The sequence below is a fragment of the Astatotilapia calliptera genome, chromosome 17 (genome assembly GCF_964374335.1).
Source record: "Astatotilapia calliptera chromosome 17, fAstCal68.1, whole genome shotgun sequence".
Classification (NCBI taxonomy): domain Eukaryota; kingdom Metazoa; phylum Chordata; class Actinopteri; order Cichliformes; family Cichlidae; genus Astatotilapia; species Astatotilapia calliptera.
Genome location: NC_137438.1, coordinates 26221751 through 26236726, shown reverse-complemented (window position 1 = coordinate 26236726; position 14976 = coordinate 26221751). Strand labels below are relative to the sequence as shown.

At 41.5% G+C, this 14976-nt stretch overlaps 1 protein-coding gene across 9 annotated transcripts in view; it reads right to left on the bottom strand.

Moving 5' to 3' along the window:
• magi2a (membrane associated guanylate kinase, WW and PDZ domain containing 2a) overlaps positions 1–14976 on the bottom strand; it is a 256526-nt gene that overhangs the window by 165399 nt on the left and 76151 nt on the right. For 8 of the 9 annotated variants that reach the window (XM_080292089.1, XM_026146239.2, XM_026146241.2 and 5 more), the window contains exon 2: positions 8776–8892. In XM_080292089.1, the coding sequence (XP_080148215.1) occupies positions 8776–8892 (117 nt within the window). Of the gene's footprint in view, positions 1–8775; positions 8893–10470; positions 11035–14976 lie in introns of those variants that run through there. The other variant, XM_080292088.1, reaches the window with a different exon arrangement.

Below are 14976 nucleotides of genomic sequence, written 5' to 3'. Positions count from 1 at the left end.
CAACCGAGGAAGCTCTCATTACAGCATCATGGTGAGGTGACCGCAGGCGGCACACCTGATGGATCTGTCTATCTGACACAGTTTCTTCACTTCCAAGGGTAGGAGACAGCAGGAGCTTGATGATGAGGCGTGGTGATGTTGAGGAGGTTTATGTGATGAAGGCCAATTAGAGAGCAAATCTCACACCTTTTCCCCTTTGCGTCTAAAAGCCGCATCTGCCAGCGAGCAGAGAGTGCCGCGTCACGCTTGCCACCCGGCACATTCACATCTGTGTCCTGCCCTGTCAGTCAACCCCCTCCCACACTCCCTCACCCTCAGATGAAAACGCGCACACCTCTCTAACATATGGATTATACACTCAATTTTACACCTTGAAATCCTATTTCCAGCAAGCGGTGTACTTGGTGCTGACCCCGAGTTGCCAGGTTTTTCTGACCTACAGTCTTGGCTTGGAGAAAGTGGGATGAAGTAGAGGGGAGTGGGACAGGAAGGGCACAGGGAGGAAGGGAAAAGAAAGGGGGCTGAGGTTTTAAGAAGAGTTGAGCCTCTGACGCAGATGGGGAGTGGAAACGGTTGCCATGGAAACCCGGCCCTGCCTCCAGTGAGTCAATGAGTAAGTGAGGAGAGGGAGAGCGGAGTAAATGGATGGATGAAAGAAAGTGAGCTTTTGACTAGAGGTATTTGTCTGATCTGCTTAACCTTCTTCACAAAGACTGACAAAATAATATGCAAGCAGGCAAACAAGCTCACGAGCAGCACGTTTTCCTGTTTTTCATGACCAGGATAAAAAAATAAATAAAATTAAATTTATAAAACACACAAACTGCTCTTCATTCATCTCCACACCAGGCCTCATCTCAGAGCTCCAGAGTAAGCAAGGCCACTCTGAGCTCCTCATTCAGGCTCACACTTCTACGGTTTATTGGGTTTCTCACAGAGATGCTAAATATTGAATGGCGGGGCACTGGGGAGCTGTTAGACTGTTCTTATTATGCTGATTATTGCCGTCATCTATCAGAAATCAGGCTATTAACCAGAAACACAGACATGTGACATGCTGCAAAAAAGAAAGCAGGGCCAATCACAGATACCTCTGTGATCTTACAAGTTACATACTGGACTTGCAAATCTTCTTTGCAATGAAATGCACACACGCACAGCAAAAAATCCAAATCAAATCAAAACAAAACAAAACAACAACAGGACTCAGGGAGAAAAGAATGAGGGGACGAAGTAAAGATAAAGACGGAGCAGCAGAGCAGCAGGAAAGGAAAGGAAAGCCGGAGAGAAAGTCATATTTCCTGCTATGCTGCAAGACTTCAGAATGATCCAACTGACAACTGTGGATAGGCAGATGGACGTCGAGTATGTCTCTCTCTTCATTAGTAAACACCATCCATATTGTGCACGGCTGCCCCGGCCATTAACGCAAAGTCAGTGTCCCTGTAGGCGTCAAACTCCCCATTAACTCACAGTATCAATCTCTACTTCCTGCTATTTAAGCATATGTTGTTTGCACATGCATGTAAAGGCCAAAGAAAACAAACACATTCACACATTAATGCAAAGACTCATAAGAGGCAACTTGTGGGCATTAAAAACACATGCGGGAGTATCCAATCACACCGGTCATAAACTTTACGTCTCCATTAGCGGATGTTCGCTGAAACGCTCTTTCTTCAAGAGGCCCACCTCTGCTATCAAATTGCTTGTCGCATTCTTTGCAAGGTAGCCAAGCTGTTAGCAGTGAAGGCAGGGTTCCCAAAAGGATCACAGTGTGGGGTTCTATAATTGGGCAATAGCTTCTGTAACGAGGAAAAAATTGTCCAGCAGCTGGTATATTAACATAGATTTCGTGCTTACAGGTATACACATGTCCCTTAGTTTGAATTGTGGATAATGCTGCAAATGCTATTTAATGGCAGCTATTGTATTTACGAGATAAGAGCTATCACTTAATGTCATTCCCATTTACAACAAACTTTTGGTGTTGCAGCTCAGCGGTAGCGTCTTGCGTTGGTCTCTGGTGACGTCTGCTCAGTGTTTCAAACATTAATATAAAATAAAACAATGTTCTAAATATGTTGCTTTTATATTCCAAAGAGTTACATTGGAAAGCAGATTACAATACAATTCATCTTGACATAATGTCATAGTTACTAAAATACATTACATTAATTTGTTCTGTAACAATACAGCACACTAAGTCTGTGGTTGGGTTATTTTACGATCATAGAGCAATGTTGTCACAATGTCACCATTTGCCGCTTACGACATTCTTACCTAACAGGTAATGTGTTTAAATTGTGATGATTTAAACTGTTTAATACAATTTAACACTTCTGTGAGTGCTAGAGGCCATCACTGCTTTGAACTGTGCGATAGTCACCGCAACAAACTGTAAAAAAGAAGTCCGACCATACGGACGGAGGAAATTACCTACCCGTTGCACTTCATGATTATACATTTTTTTTCCTCATAAAGTCTTTTTTAATACAACGTGATGTTTATTTTGCCTATTTATGTTCAAAGTGGTGGGAAATAATACATATAATGAAGAATGGTATGCCTTCTGGCATGGCTACCAGGCCAAGGATAAGTCTCCATTATGTGAGAGTGCAGTATCTTTTGCAGTCAGATCAACCTTGTCATGTCCAGGTTTAAAAATATGGTAAGGCAGATATGCTCAGCTTCCATCCATCCATCCATCCATCCATCCATCCATCCATCAATACAATGTCTAGGACACAGGAAACACCTCACTTAAGAGACACCAAAGAGGCATCCTATATGTATGTGTTTAAGTCCCAGCGTGACATTAGGTATCGCGCAGGCATTAAAACCAGAGGAATACAAGTATATCAATCCCTGCTTATCAGTTCTCACTTAAGACAGCGAATGACTGGAACACCTCAAACCATATGAACCCCAGTGGCTCATCCTGTGGCAGGTGGGCCCATAGGAGGTTTCAAAACAGATCATGGTCTATTCCATTATAAGGACCAAATTTTCTATTTCTATAATTAATTCAGTAATAGCCTACTATTAAACACTAATAGTCTGCTCCACTGGCTCCTGACTCTGGGCTGGGACCCTACAAAGTCTAGTAATTTAAAACAAAAAAAGGGAGAGTGGAAGATTATTAACATTAATGGAAACAGAACAGATAAATTAAATTATATTACTCAGACTCTATTTTGATCTTTGCCTTTTTTTCTTGTGGATTATTGGATCATTTCTGGCATTTTAAGCTTTTGTATAGACGGCTTAAACCAACATTTTGTTACAAATAGACACTCTAGATCTTGTTCTAAGAGGACATGTTACTTACATTTCTAAGAAGTTGAAAGGAAGTGACAAACTGAGCATCTCCTCCCTTTTCTACCTCCAGATGGCCTCCTGATCATCAGCTCTATTATTCAGAGACCATCAATGACACCACGTAACTAAGTGCTTTATTGCGTCCACTGAGATAAAAAGGAGTGCTTGAAGTGTTCTTGTATGAAGAAAGTAAAGTAAAAGAGAAAAATCAGCCAGGCAAGGAAAAACAACAAGAGACGAACAAATATAATAAGTACATGAAAGACTGAGTGGCTTCTGGGAAATGAGTCATATTATCCTGATGACCTTGATATTTTTAACACATTTTTGTTTCCCTGTAACTGAGGCACTGTGCATATTTATATTTGATTTGGTATTCGATGGGGAAACAAGAGTAACATTTGTATTTTTTTAATCTTTCAGTTGACCTTCAAGTTATTTACTCTAAATATCTAAACACTTGTAAATTAGTTCAAATATTTATAGCATCTTTCAAATAACTTTCTGCTCAGCTGTGACGTTATTAAATGAAAGCACAGTCAGGAGTCACTCTGTTGTTTAAAAATATATATTTACTCCATTGTCGTGTTCTTTCAATTCACTCTTACCTAAATAATTCATCCAATACAGCACACTTAGGTCTCATGACTAGTCTGCACACACCTTGTTTCACTCCGCTTTCTATCCCTCCCATCAAATCTATATGGATTACCAGAAGATAGGCCTGATTTCACATGGGCTCAGGCTATTAACGCTCTGACCTTGGATTTCAACCAGGCAATTTGTCTAAGAGCTGGCACAGCCTTAGCTGCCCTCGCCGACTCCATCCAAGCCTCACGATTGGTGTGAATGGCAGTAAGTCTCCTACTGTCTGCCCGTCAGCCTCCATCCCCACGAAAAATGTCCTTTCTTTACCACTCAAGGGTTACGTGTAAATTGTGATGATGAACTACTTCACATCATGCCTTTTCTCTCTCACCTCTCAACCTCCTTTAGATTCATCACACATCTCGGGAGTCTTCAGTGCAACTCTTTTTTTATCAGTTTGAGAGAGGGGGCTTTACTTCATGAATCTCCCAGTGGTTTGTCCACAATTAGCTCATTTAAGTCAAATGCTCAATTTAAACCTGGCATATTATCAGTATCCTAAAAGAAAGGTTTGCACAGTGTGTAAATATGAATAAAAACACAAACCAATGATTTGCTTGTCTTTTAATCTCATTGTTTACTAGAAATAGTACAAGCACAAAGAGAAAAACAAACTTTTGGCTGCTCTGTTATTGCATAGGAGTTGCCAAAATGAACGGATCTGCTTGTTTGATTTAGGATCCTCTCATTTTTCTGGGCTTGGGATCGGCACTGGGAGTACACTAGCTTGTGACGTGCCGAGGCTGGGTTTGTATTAACCCACCGCTAAGCAACTAAACGGTGCCAGTATAAAAACATAAAAGAGAAATTTTGTCTTTAGAAAAATAAGCTCATTTATGCCTGATTCATCTCTTCACTTTAAACTTTCTGCTGTTTGGAATCTGAAATAACTTGTTTGAAGGGGAAATGTCTTCCCATTCTTTACCATGGATAAGATTTCAGATGCTTAGTCGCAAAGGGACACTTGTTGTTGTTTTCCAATAAAATAATCTTGCATCGCTTAACTTTAAAATGTTGTCTGAATGGCAGCACATGTTGCTCTAAAACTTGTAGATATCACTGAGTATTAATGGTGCCTTCATAGATGTGCAAGTTACAACCTACTGTACTACTAAAGCCACTCTGGACTTGGAGGACTGGAGGACAACGTTCAATCATCAGACCACATGACAGTTTTCCAGTTGTCCTCTCTCTGGCCAGAGAAGGTGGCATAGTGTTTCTGGGTCTAGTTTATATTATACAGTATATGTTTTTTTTTTTCCTTGGTAGAGACTTAGGATACATTTGAGACAAACTGAGTTTTTAGAACTGTTTCTTCAGCCCATGCAGTGATTTTGTAACGCAGTGCCACCTGAGAGGCTTTCAGTATTGGTTTTCAGCCTTATCTTCTGCCTACAGATTTCTTTGGCTTCACGAATTGATTAATGATATGACTGTATGAGACAATATCACTAAAGTCTTTGCAACTATGTTATTAGCTAGGTTATTCTTAGCTAATCCATTTCACACAGCATCCCAATTTTTTTTGAAAACAGATGCGTACACAGGACATTTGAGACTGTTGGAAGGATTTTTCTCATAAGAAAATAAAGTACAAATGAATCTGGTTGAAATACACTCCAGTTGAAGACCAACTCCAGATGTGTCTTGTCCACGTTGATTGCTTCGCAGTCATAGTGCATTGTTTCTTCTCAATAAAATATGTTTTCCATATTTAAAAAAAGAACACATCTATGCATCCAGATATAAAAAGCCTAGTTCAGTCATGACTAAGCCCTCTTCCTGTCAGCAGCACTAAAGCCCATTGTTAAACCTTCATTAATGCACCAGTTAACCTCTCTTTGCCATTTCACTATGTGGTTATGTGTATACAGCCCGTGTCCCTATCATCAAGCTTCATCCCCTTTCCCCCGTTCCTTTTCGGATTTCTTTCCCTCTATTTGTTCCTCCATTTGTTCTCAGCCTTTACTGTTCACCTCTTCTCTATCTTCACTGCCTCACTGGCAGTTGCTCTATGAGTGGTTATCAGAGAAAATGATGCTTGTATTGTAATATAAATAGGTCTCTTTTTGTTTCTCCTGCTGCATTCTGTGCAGTCAGGGAGACATAAAAGTGGTTCCAGTGATATTTGCCTGCACCTAGGCTTGAAGAATGCACCTCCATTAGGGGATTCAGGGGGGAGTTAGCCACTAGACAGCTGGGTCTAAATGCACAGCTAGGCTAACAAACAGTGTGCACAGATAAGAGTTTACAGACAAACACCCTTTAATATCACAGTCCTTTAATGGACGGCTGAACATCCAGGAAACAAAAAGCAAACAGGAATCAGAATAATACTTACTAAATATTGTGTTTTCTTAGCCCTAGCACATATAACATTGTGCGATAACCTGATAAAAGAAAATGTCTTCCAGCATACAATATTTAAGACTTAGATAAGCATTCAGTTTAAAAAGCTATCCTGAACCAAGAACACCAAGTATCAATAGCTTAAAGCCCTCCAAATCTTATCTTTGATTGTCTACAGAGCACTTGGTTGCAGCTCTGTGTTCTTGTGAGGCAGTTAATGCAGCTAATTAGAGACAGAGCTGCAGTAAACATTTGATTTTAAAGAGTCGAACTTCCAGACAAGGCTGATTCCAGCTAAACTAACACTCCAGCGGCTCAATCGATCACCGCACAGATAGATATTTGGGGGATTTGGGGCTGAAAGCAAAGGGACATGGCAAACAGGGAAAGAAAATATCACATCACGTACTCACATCAGAAAGAAAATTCAGTATATTCAGCACATACCGCGCTTGAAAAATACTCAGAGGGGAAACAGTTCACGCGAAGCAAGAAGCTGGATCGACCTGTCGGGATGCCCCTGTTGGCCCCCTGTTCCTCCCACCCTCTCTGCATGTGTATGAGTTCTGCTGCATTCAAGCACTAGACAATGTACGCAGCAGACTATACACAACAACCTATTAGTTTGTTACATTTTCTGCAGCTCCAGAAACCAACCACCTGCAAGAGTACTGCCTGCCCTCAGGCTTGCTCTCTGTCAGCGGGGTATGTATAAAATTGCCTGAAAATGTGGTAATATGTTGAACTTGACCTCAGCTTTAGATCTATACAGTCCATTGCTCTTGAGCTTTTGAAAAAAACACAACAGACTGCACAGCTGCCAAAGATGAATCATTAACACAAAGTGAGAGAAGACAAACCTGTTGTTATTATATAATTGGATGTTGTGGCTTTCAGTGAGTTTTATACAAAAAAGTTTAGGGTTTAGGGTTAGGGATAACTCTCAAGGCTTCTGCAGCAGTACATTTTTCCACATTAGAATACAGTTAGAATACATTAGAATATAAAATTGCAAAAAAAGAAAAAAAATCATAGCCTATATCTTTTTTTTAAAGTTGCAGGAAATGTAGACAGCCAAATTCATGGCAAGAAACATTTTTGCAACTGAAAATATCACAACAGTGCACATAAATGGCTCCACTCACTCCACTTGAAGGGTAAACATTGCTGCTGTCTCTAGTTGGCAACAGAACTGTTAGCAAGCTAAACAAAGTATTCAATCCATATGTATACACACACACACACACACGCACAGGTATTTTGGTAAAGTGTGCTCTGGTCTTTCATCCACATGTGAATGGTGTTTCGGGCCACTAAAATCAAAGCTTTTGAAAAAATACTTCAGTGTTTCGATGAGGAAAAGGAATTTTTGTCTTGCAATGTCAAAGGTGTGCACCTTTATCTCCTTTTTTTAATGTTAAATTGTGCACATTGCTATCATCTCCAGCCTTCCGATTGGCTAACAATTCATACAGTTAGGGTTATATCACCACATGTTGCTTTTGACTGTGCTCTTAGTGTCTCTATGTGAAAATCTCCATCTTAAAAAAATACCTGCATTTGTATGTGTGGATGTAGTCTCATATTTGTTAAACTACAACAACTGACAAATAACCTGGCATACACCTCTGAAGGAGAGCAACGTGTAAACATGGTTTGATGAGGTGCGTGGACAATCAAAAGAAAAAGAAAAAAGGAATTAGGAAAAGAATGCCGCTGGTGCTAGCGGTGCTAATTTCAGCAACACTTGGAAACCAACCTGACATCATAAGTTTGCAATATTATGCACACATTATGCAATATGTCACAATTTTCAACAAAATTTACAATGTGATTTGATCACTGAACAATGTGATTATTGGCTTTAAATTGCTCTTAAATACGTCATCCTGGGCTCAAATTTTGAAGTTTGATATTGTAAGACTAGTCTGCTTGTCATCTCATTTTTTTCTCTCTTTAATTAATTTACAGGCATGCTTAACCTTGATGTCATCAGTGACATCACTGTGGTCTGAAACCTTGTCACAAAAAGTGGGTATTTAAACACCATGTAGAGGGCAATGAAAGATGCTATTGAACAGTGTGGGACACTGGAGATCCACATGCAGACATTAGGCCTACTTACAGCTCTGTTACACAGCTGAACTGACAAGGTGGATCTATGGTTGATCTGAGGCAGCCAAAGTCATCCTATGTCAGGCAAGGTCCAATGTGGCCAAAAGAGAACTGCAGATGTGAGCCAAACACTCATTTCTGTCTTGTTTGTTGGCAACTTACCACATTCAAACTGTCACAGAGCGAACCTGGAGCTTTTACTGCCCCCTTTGAAATTGCACACTTGGCTTTATTGATGATCTACCCTTGGCAAAGCACTGAATGTAAGTGTCTCACTCAAGGAGGTGAGTGAAGGGAACAAGGATGGACAAAGGGAGGTCAGGTGAGCACAAGGTAACTCACAGGGGACGGTGCGGAGGTAGAGGTTGTCCCGGATGATCTGCTGCAGCTCGTGGTCCACTGAGCCTTTCTGGAAACGCAGGTTGAGGTAGTGGCGCAGGTCCTTGTCTATCACGCCCCCTGGAGGAACACAAAGGTCAATAATCAATAATCAAAAGCACCAAATTCAAATAAATGCAACTGCTCTAAGACTGATACCAAAATTTGTTCCAGTCAATTTATAGAAGGAAAGAGCCTAATCAGCCTTTGATCAGAAATGGGGACAGCTGGATGTGTTTGTGAATTATCCAGGCAAGGAAAATTGCTTGCCTCACACGTTTTTTTTTCTTTTCGTGCAAACCTCAACAACAAGCAGAGGAAGATCCAAACACTGCAGCATCAAATGACCCAGAATCTCCCAAGACCACAGTAAACAATTTAAATTCGCTGAAAATCCTACAATCCAAACACTAATGAACACACTCGGCACTCACAGATCCAGCATTTGTCAAGCGCGGCCACGGATTGGCGGAGGTATTAATTGGAGCTGTGGCCAAACACGTGTGGAGATATGTCTACACATAAATCAGCCACCAACTCCCCGAGGGGCTGTTTTTACTCCCTCTTATTTGCCCTCACCTGGGTTACCTCCCCCTTCTTTTCTCTGTGTCTCTCTAGCAATCCCAGCTCTGTAAATGGACTTCAGTTTAAAACCAGTGAATCCTGCTGGCTCAGCAGGACTGAGGGGGTTAAAAAGTGATCAAGGGACCACAGACAAATGGAGGTAAGGGATAAGCGGGAAGGAAGGCAAAAGCAATCCCGTGGCAGGGGTGGGGGGGTAGAAAGTAGCAAACTAAAACAAGCTTTACCTCCACCTCCTCCTTCTGCAACAAATACTCCATCTATCTACTCTGCCACACACTCGTATAATCACATTTGAAATGGAGGCAAGACAGGACGGCTAAGTGGAGGAGGGGGAATGGTCGGCTGATGTTACTTAAGGGATTCCTCACGGTGTCGCTTTAGCCAACATACTTGTCATGTTTGTTACTCCTCTGCATGAACCGAGTGGATTTGACTAACCTTCAACATCCAGTTTGAAGTGGCAACTTGGCACAGTGCCACATACCACTTAGCTGCCCCCTTCTTTACCCCTGTGTGCTCCCGAGGCAACGACATCCACGCATGATATGTTGGAGAGCATGCATATTACCAGTGCACACATGTAGAGACGGGGGTATCCACACAATCGACTGTAAACGAGCTCAGAGGGAAGGTGGGTGAAATAGCAGCAAATATAATGAGTGGCACATTAATTCAAGAATAACCTAGTTTGGAAGTTTTCTGTCATACTGGGGATCAATTATTCAGCACATTCTGGTTCTTCACTTCTGTGTTCTTGAACTACACACACACACACACACACACACACAAATACAGCAAGATGCATAAATCCCAAACTATTTCACGCAGCGTTGCATTATAATCATGCAAACCTGAAATACAGAGACCGGCTCCATCTGAGTCTCTGTCAAAGGTGTAGAGCAGTACAACCAGCCAATTTACATTTGCATAAGAAAAGAAGGCAAGCCGGTGAATCTGCATACTGAAAAGGTGACACACACACACACACACACACACACACACACACACACACACGCACACACACACACACACACACACACACAAAAGCACAAAAATTAAAACAGTGAATGGCACCTCTTCCACAGGCAGCGGTTGTGCATCCACTACACAGAGAGAGTCACAGTCCTCTTTCCACAGGTTTTGTGATGCAAATAATCTCCACTGGAGGTAATCTTGCGCTGTATCTCTCCCGATGGAATCCCCCCCCTCAAACAGTACTGTCCTGTCCCTCAGGTCCTCAACTCTGTCTCTGTTTGCCCAGTCCAGCAACTGCCAGTCAGCCCGCGAGCTGAATCACCTCTCTCTGCACTCCACAGAGGAGAGATGACACGGGCGAGCGCAGCAGAATGAGTGGTTGAGAAACACTGAAGCAAAGAGAGAGAGTGTGTGTGTGAGAGAGACGGTGGCAAAGCGGAGGGGAAGGGAAGTGTGTGATGCTGCGAGTGAGGGAGAGCGACTGTTGAAGCACAGCTTTGGCTGTGGGGACCGATCGCAATGAAATCCCTGGTTTTCCCTTCAGATTCGCAGGTCCTGCAACGCCCCCCATCTGCTGTACAGTGCACTACATGGGTTTTTATATGCCTATTAGTGAATAAAAGCAAATCTCTGCCACATCGTCTTCCTTGGCTTATAGCATCCAGATGGCTTGGAAATGACCATCTTCCACCATCAGAAACCATGTGGCGAAACTAAATAATATGCTTCAGCCAAACGCAGTGCTGTCTCACTCCCACAGAACAGTATTCCTACTAATTAATTTGCTGTTTGTTTACTCTGTGTTTAGAAACCCATAGCAATTTTTTCATTTCTGGTCACGTCATACGTGCCATCTTGGCAATGACATTTATTCTCTGTTTCAAATTGAATCTTTGTAAAGCTTTACAGCACACTGATGTTGATACTGATATAAAATCCCATATATGTAATGTTCCATTTTCTAAAACTTCCCACAATGTAAAAAAGGGTTTGGTTTTTTTAATGGTTTATCAGCAATAAGAAATGCATCTTTTTGCTCTTTGTGTTTCTTGAAGCAGAGCTGGATGTCTAGTTATGAACCAGAGACTAAACAGCAGTTTTCAATGAAAGAAGACGACGCATGAGTTCAGGAGCATGACCAGGAGTGAGCTTGTTTTTTTTCACATTTTTTCACATTTCACATTTCACTTTTCCACATTCACAAGGACGTGTACTGTGAATTCATCTTTCAGGATCAGACTGTCAGGGCAGAGTTCTACTGCAATTTCCTGAAGCGTTGGAGGTAAGACACTGGTCCCAAATCAACTAAACGGTTGTGCGTGCCATCGTGCCATTACCTTGCCGCGCGCAGGGCAATAAAAAATGTAGGAGCTTTTTGGAGCTTGCCAGATTTGACTCCCTGTGACTTCATCCTCTTCACCAAACTGAAATTCAAGTTGAAGGGTCACTGTTGTGATAGAGCGAAGATCAAACACTTGCAAGTGGTCTGAATGGGACTTCCAGGCTAAAAATAGCAGCAATACTGGAACAAGAATACTACCTTGAAGGGAAAACAACCCAGGTAAAGGTTTTTGAGATATTTAACTTCTATTTGAGAGCGTAGACAGCAAAGCAGGGAGAAAATTACATAAAATACAGCAGCACATAAACTAGGTGTGAGTTTTGATTTACACGGGAAGATGTGTACTAGTTTATATTCATATAGTTTAGCTATTGTCCCTAAACGAATCAGTCTCATTCCATTACTCGTGAAGTGGAATGGTTTTTATTATACACTATATTACCAAGTATTCAATTACTCATCCAAATCATTGACTTCAGGTGTTCCAATCCCATGCATGGCCACAGGTGTATGAAATCAAGCACCTACTGTAGGCATGCAGACTCCTTCTACAACCATTTGTGAAAGAATGGGTCGCTCTTAGGAGCTCAGTGAATTCCAGCGTTGTGGCATGATAGGATGCCACCTGCGCAACAACTCTAGTCGTGACATTGCCTCACTAGTAAATATTACACAGTCAAGTGTTAGTGGTAGCTAAGTGGAAGCGACAGGGGAACAAAAGGCACTCAGCTAGGAAATGGTAGGCCACTTTTTCAGTAGTTGCAAGTTGCCCACTAGTGCACAAAGCAAGGTCCATAAAGACATGGATGAGCAGGTTTGGTGTAGAAGAACATGACTGGCCTGTACAGAGTCCTGACCCTTAACCCAATAGAACACCTTTGGGGTGAATTACAGTGGAAACTGATCTCACAAATCTACTTCTGGAAGTATGGCCAAAAATTTCCATAAACAACAAGAATCAGTTAGAGCAACCACCACCACAGTCTCTACTCAATACATCCCAATATGTGGCCACAGATCCAAAAATAGATTGTGTGAGTATGTGGGCAGGCAAGAGTGCATAAGGGTGCAAATCAAGCAGCAACTCTATAGTCAATGAGGTGTATAAGGATGAAGGAGGTCTTTTAATGTGATGCAAAGTTGTTGTTTTTTTCCTGTTAAGGTGGTTCCTGACAGAGATGCCCTCATAACATCACAAAGCTGCCAATGGGGAAAGGTGAATGACAGAGCGAGCGTAAAAACAAGAGGGCTGGAGGAAGTACAAAAAAATGACTGCAAATTGACAGTACCCGAGGAAAATCCACTCGCTGATGCATTATCAGCTTAACATGAATCAAGCATTCACGTCTATTAGGCCGTTATTGCTTCCACTTTCACCTTGAGCAAATGGCTCCATGCACGCAAGACATGAAAAAGCATCTTAGCACGATGCAAAATGAAAAGACTCCTCCGTGCAGTTGAGGGAGCACTTCTGGTGTGTTTAGAGCCAAAATCAGATTTTTTTTATTACTGTTTCTAAAACAGATGGATGAAGGAAAATTGTTGTTGCTCTGCAGAAGAAGACAATTCCCTGTTTAAGCTCAGCAGGTGTCATGTAAATCCCCTGGGAGGCTGGGAGAGAGAGAAAGAGCGAACAGCCTGTGGAGAGTCAAAAAACAAGAGAGCAGCTGGTTCCTCCAGGGGATCAAGGTGTTATAAGAGTTAACTGCCTCATACCTAGGCACAAACCAGTCAAGCTCACAGAGGAGTTCTGGCTACCACTGCAAGATATTAAGGTGGAGGAAAAACTCTCAAGGACAGCAGTCTACTCTAAAAAGATGTCAGTTTTTAAATGCATGGCATATGGCATATGCCCTTTCAGTTCATTTGCCTTCAACAATTTAAACTAGGCTTGCAATGAATTATTCATGGTTGGTTGCACTTGGCTTGCAGTTGGAAATAAGTTGTTGACAAATTCTTAATAATAGATTTCCTTACTCAGCTAAAAACATAAACATAAGAGACGTTTGAACCACGTCTTCAGCGAAGCTACTCCTGCATCAGAGCAAAGCAGCACTTGTTTTTAAGATCAGTTTTACCCCAAGAAAGAAAAGCTCTTTTTTCTTCTAATCTAGGCTGAGTTGGAAAACTTCTTTGCTGATAAAATGGGACGTCCATTTTTAGAGACAGCCTCAAGTGGCCACTTAAGGAACTACAGTTTCCGGGACTTTCACACCAGCCTCGTATTTCAGCTCCAGAGATGGCCATTTCCTAATATTTGCATTTGTGATTGAAAAGATGTTGTCACCTCTAAAACAACCCCTTGGTCAGAAACGTCTGAGTGACTAAAGCTTGTAAAAATAAAGACAAACCACCTCACATGGTCATCTTGATGGACTAAATACACAACCGGCATATAAGGATCAATATATTGTCTATTGGCAGAGCCTATTGTCATTTCAAGACTTTTTTGCCCTTTTTGATCATTTAAGAATTTAACTACATCTTCCACAATTGCCCAAAGACCTTTTGCACTGTCAAGAACAGCGCAGCATGGAAGATTTCATGCTGACAGTCAGTCAGCTTGGAGTGCTGTCATCACAGCTTCAATGACACTATTTATCACACGCGCTCCAAGGGCATCCGTGAGCAGGCGCATATGTAGCATCATCACTCAGCGTGCACGCATGTGTTTGTGTGCGACTTGAAGTCAGAAAGAGCACCAGCAGACAGCTGTTTGGATAATCAGACTAATTAAATGATCAGGATGGGCTTAAAACCTTGCCAGTTTCACCAGACACACACTGCGCTCTGTTGATTAGTCTTCAATAGGAAAGCACGATGCCAACTCTGTGGTGAATCGCTAGAATCCATAAACGCCAACTGGCTTTCAGATGGAGCTACATGCAAATACACACAAAAATATTATTTAAATAGTTCTGGGACGACATTTTTTGCTCCTACCACCTACATAGGTTTACATGAAATGAGAAAAAAAACTGACAACCCTCATTAATCTTTATGCCTCAATTTATATGATTTAGGGTAAAAGGAACAAAGCACTGTTTTTACAATTCGTAGCTTCTTAACCATCAGTCAAACAGCTGCTGTTATTTACAACTAATTTAATACAGAATTGGAACAAACAGTTGTCCCATGAAACAGTTGTATTCATCTTTCAAAAGATAACATAATGAACGATGTTCGAGAGTCAAGGAAATGAATGAAAGCAAGTATACGTCTAGAATATGAGCCTTCATGTTTCCTTTGTTAGAGCCGAATGA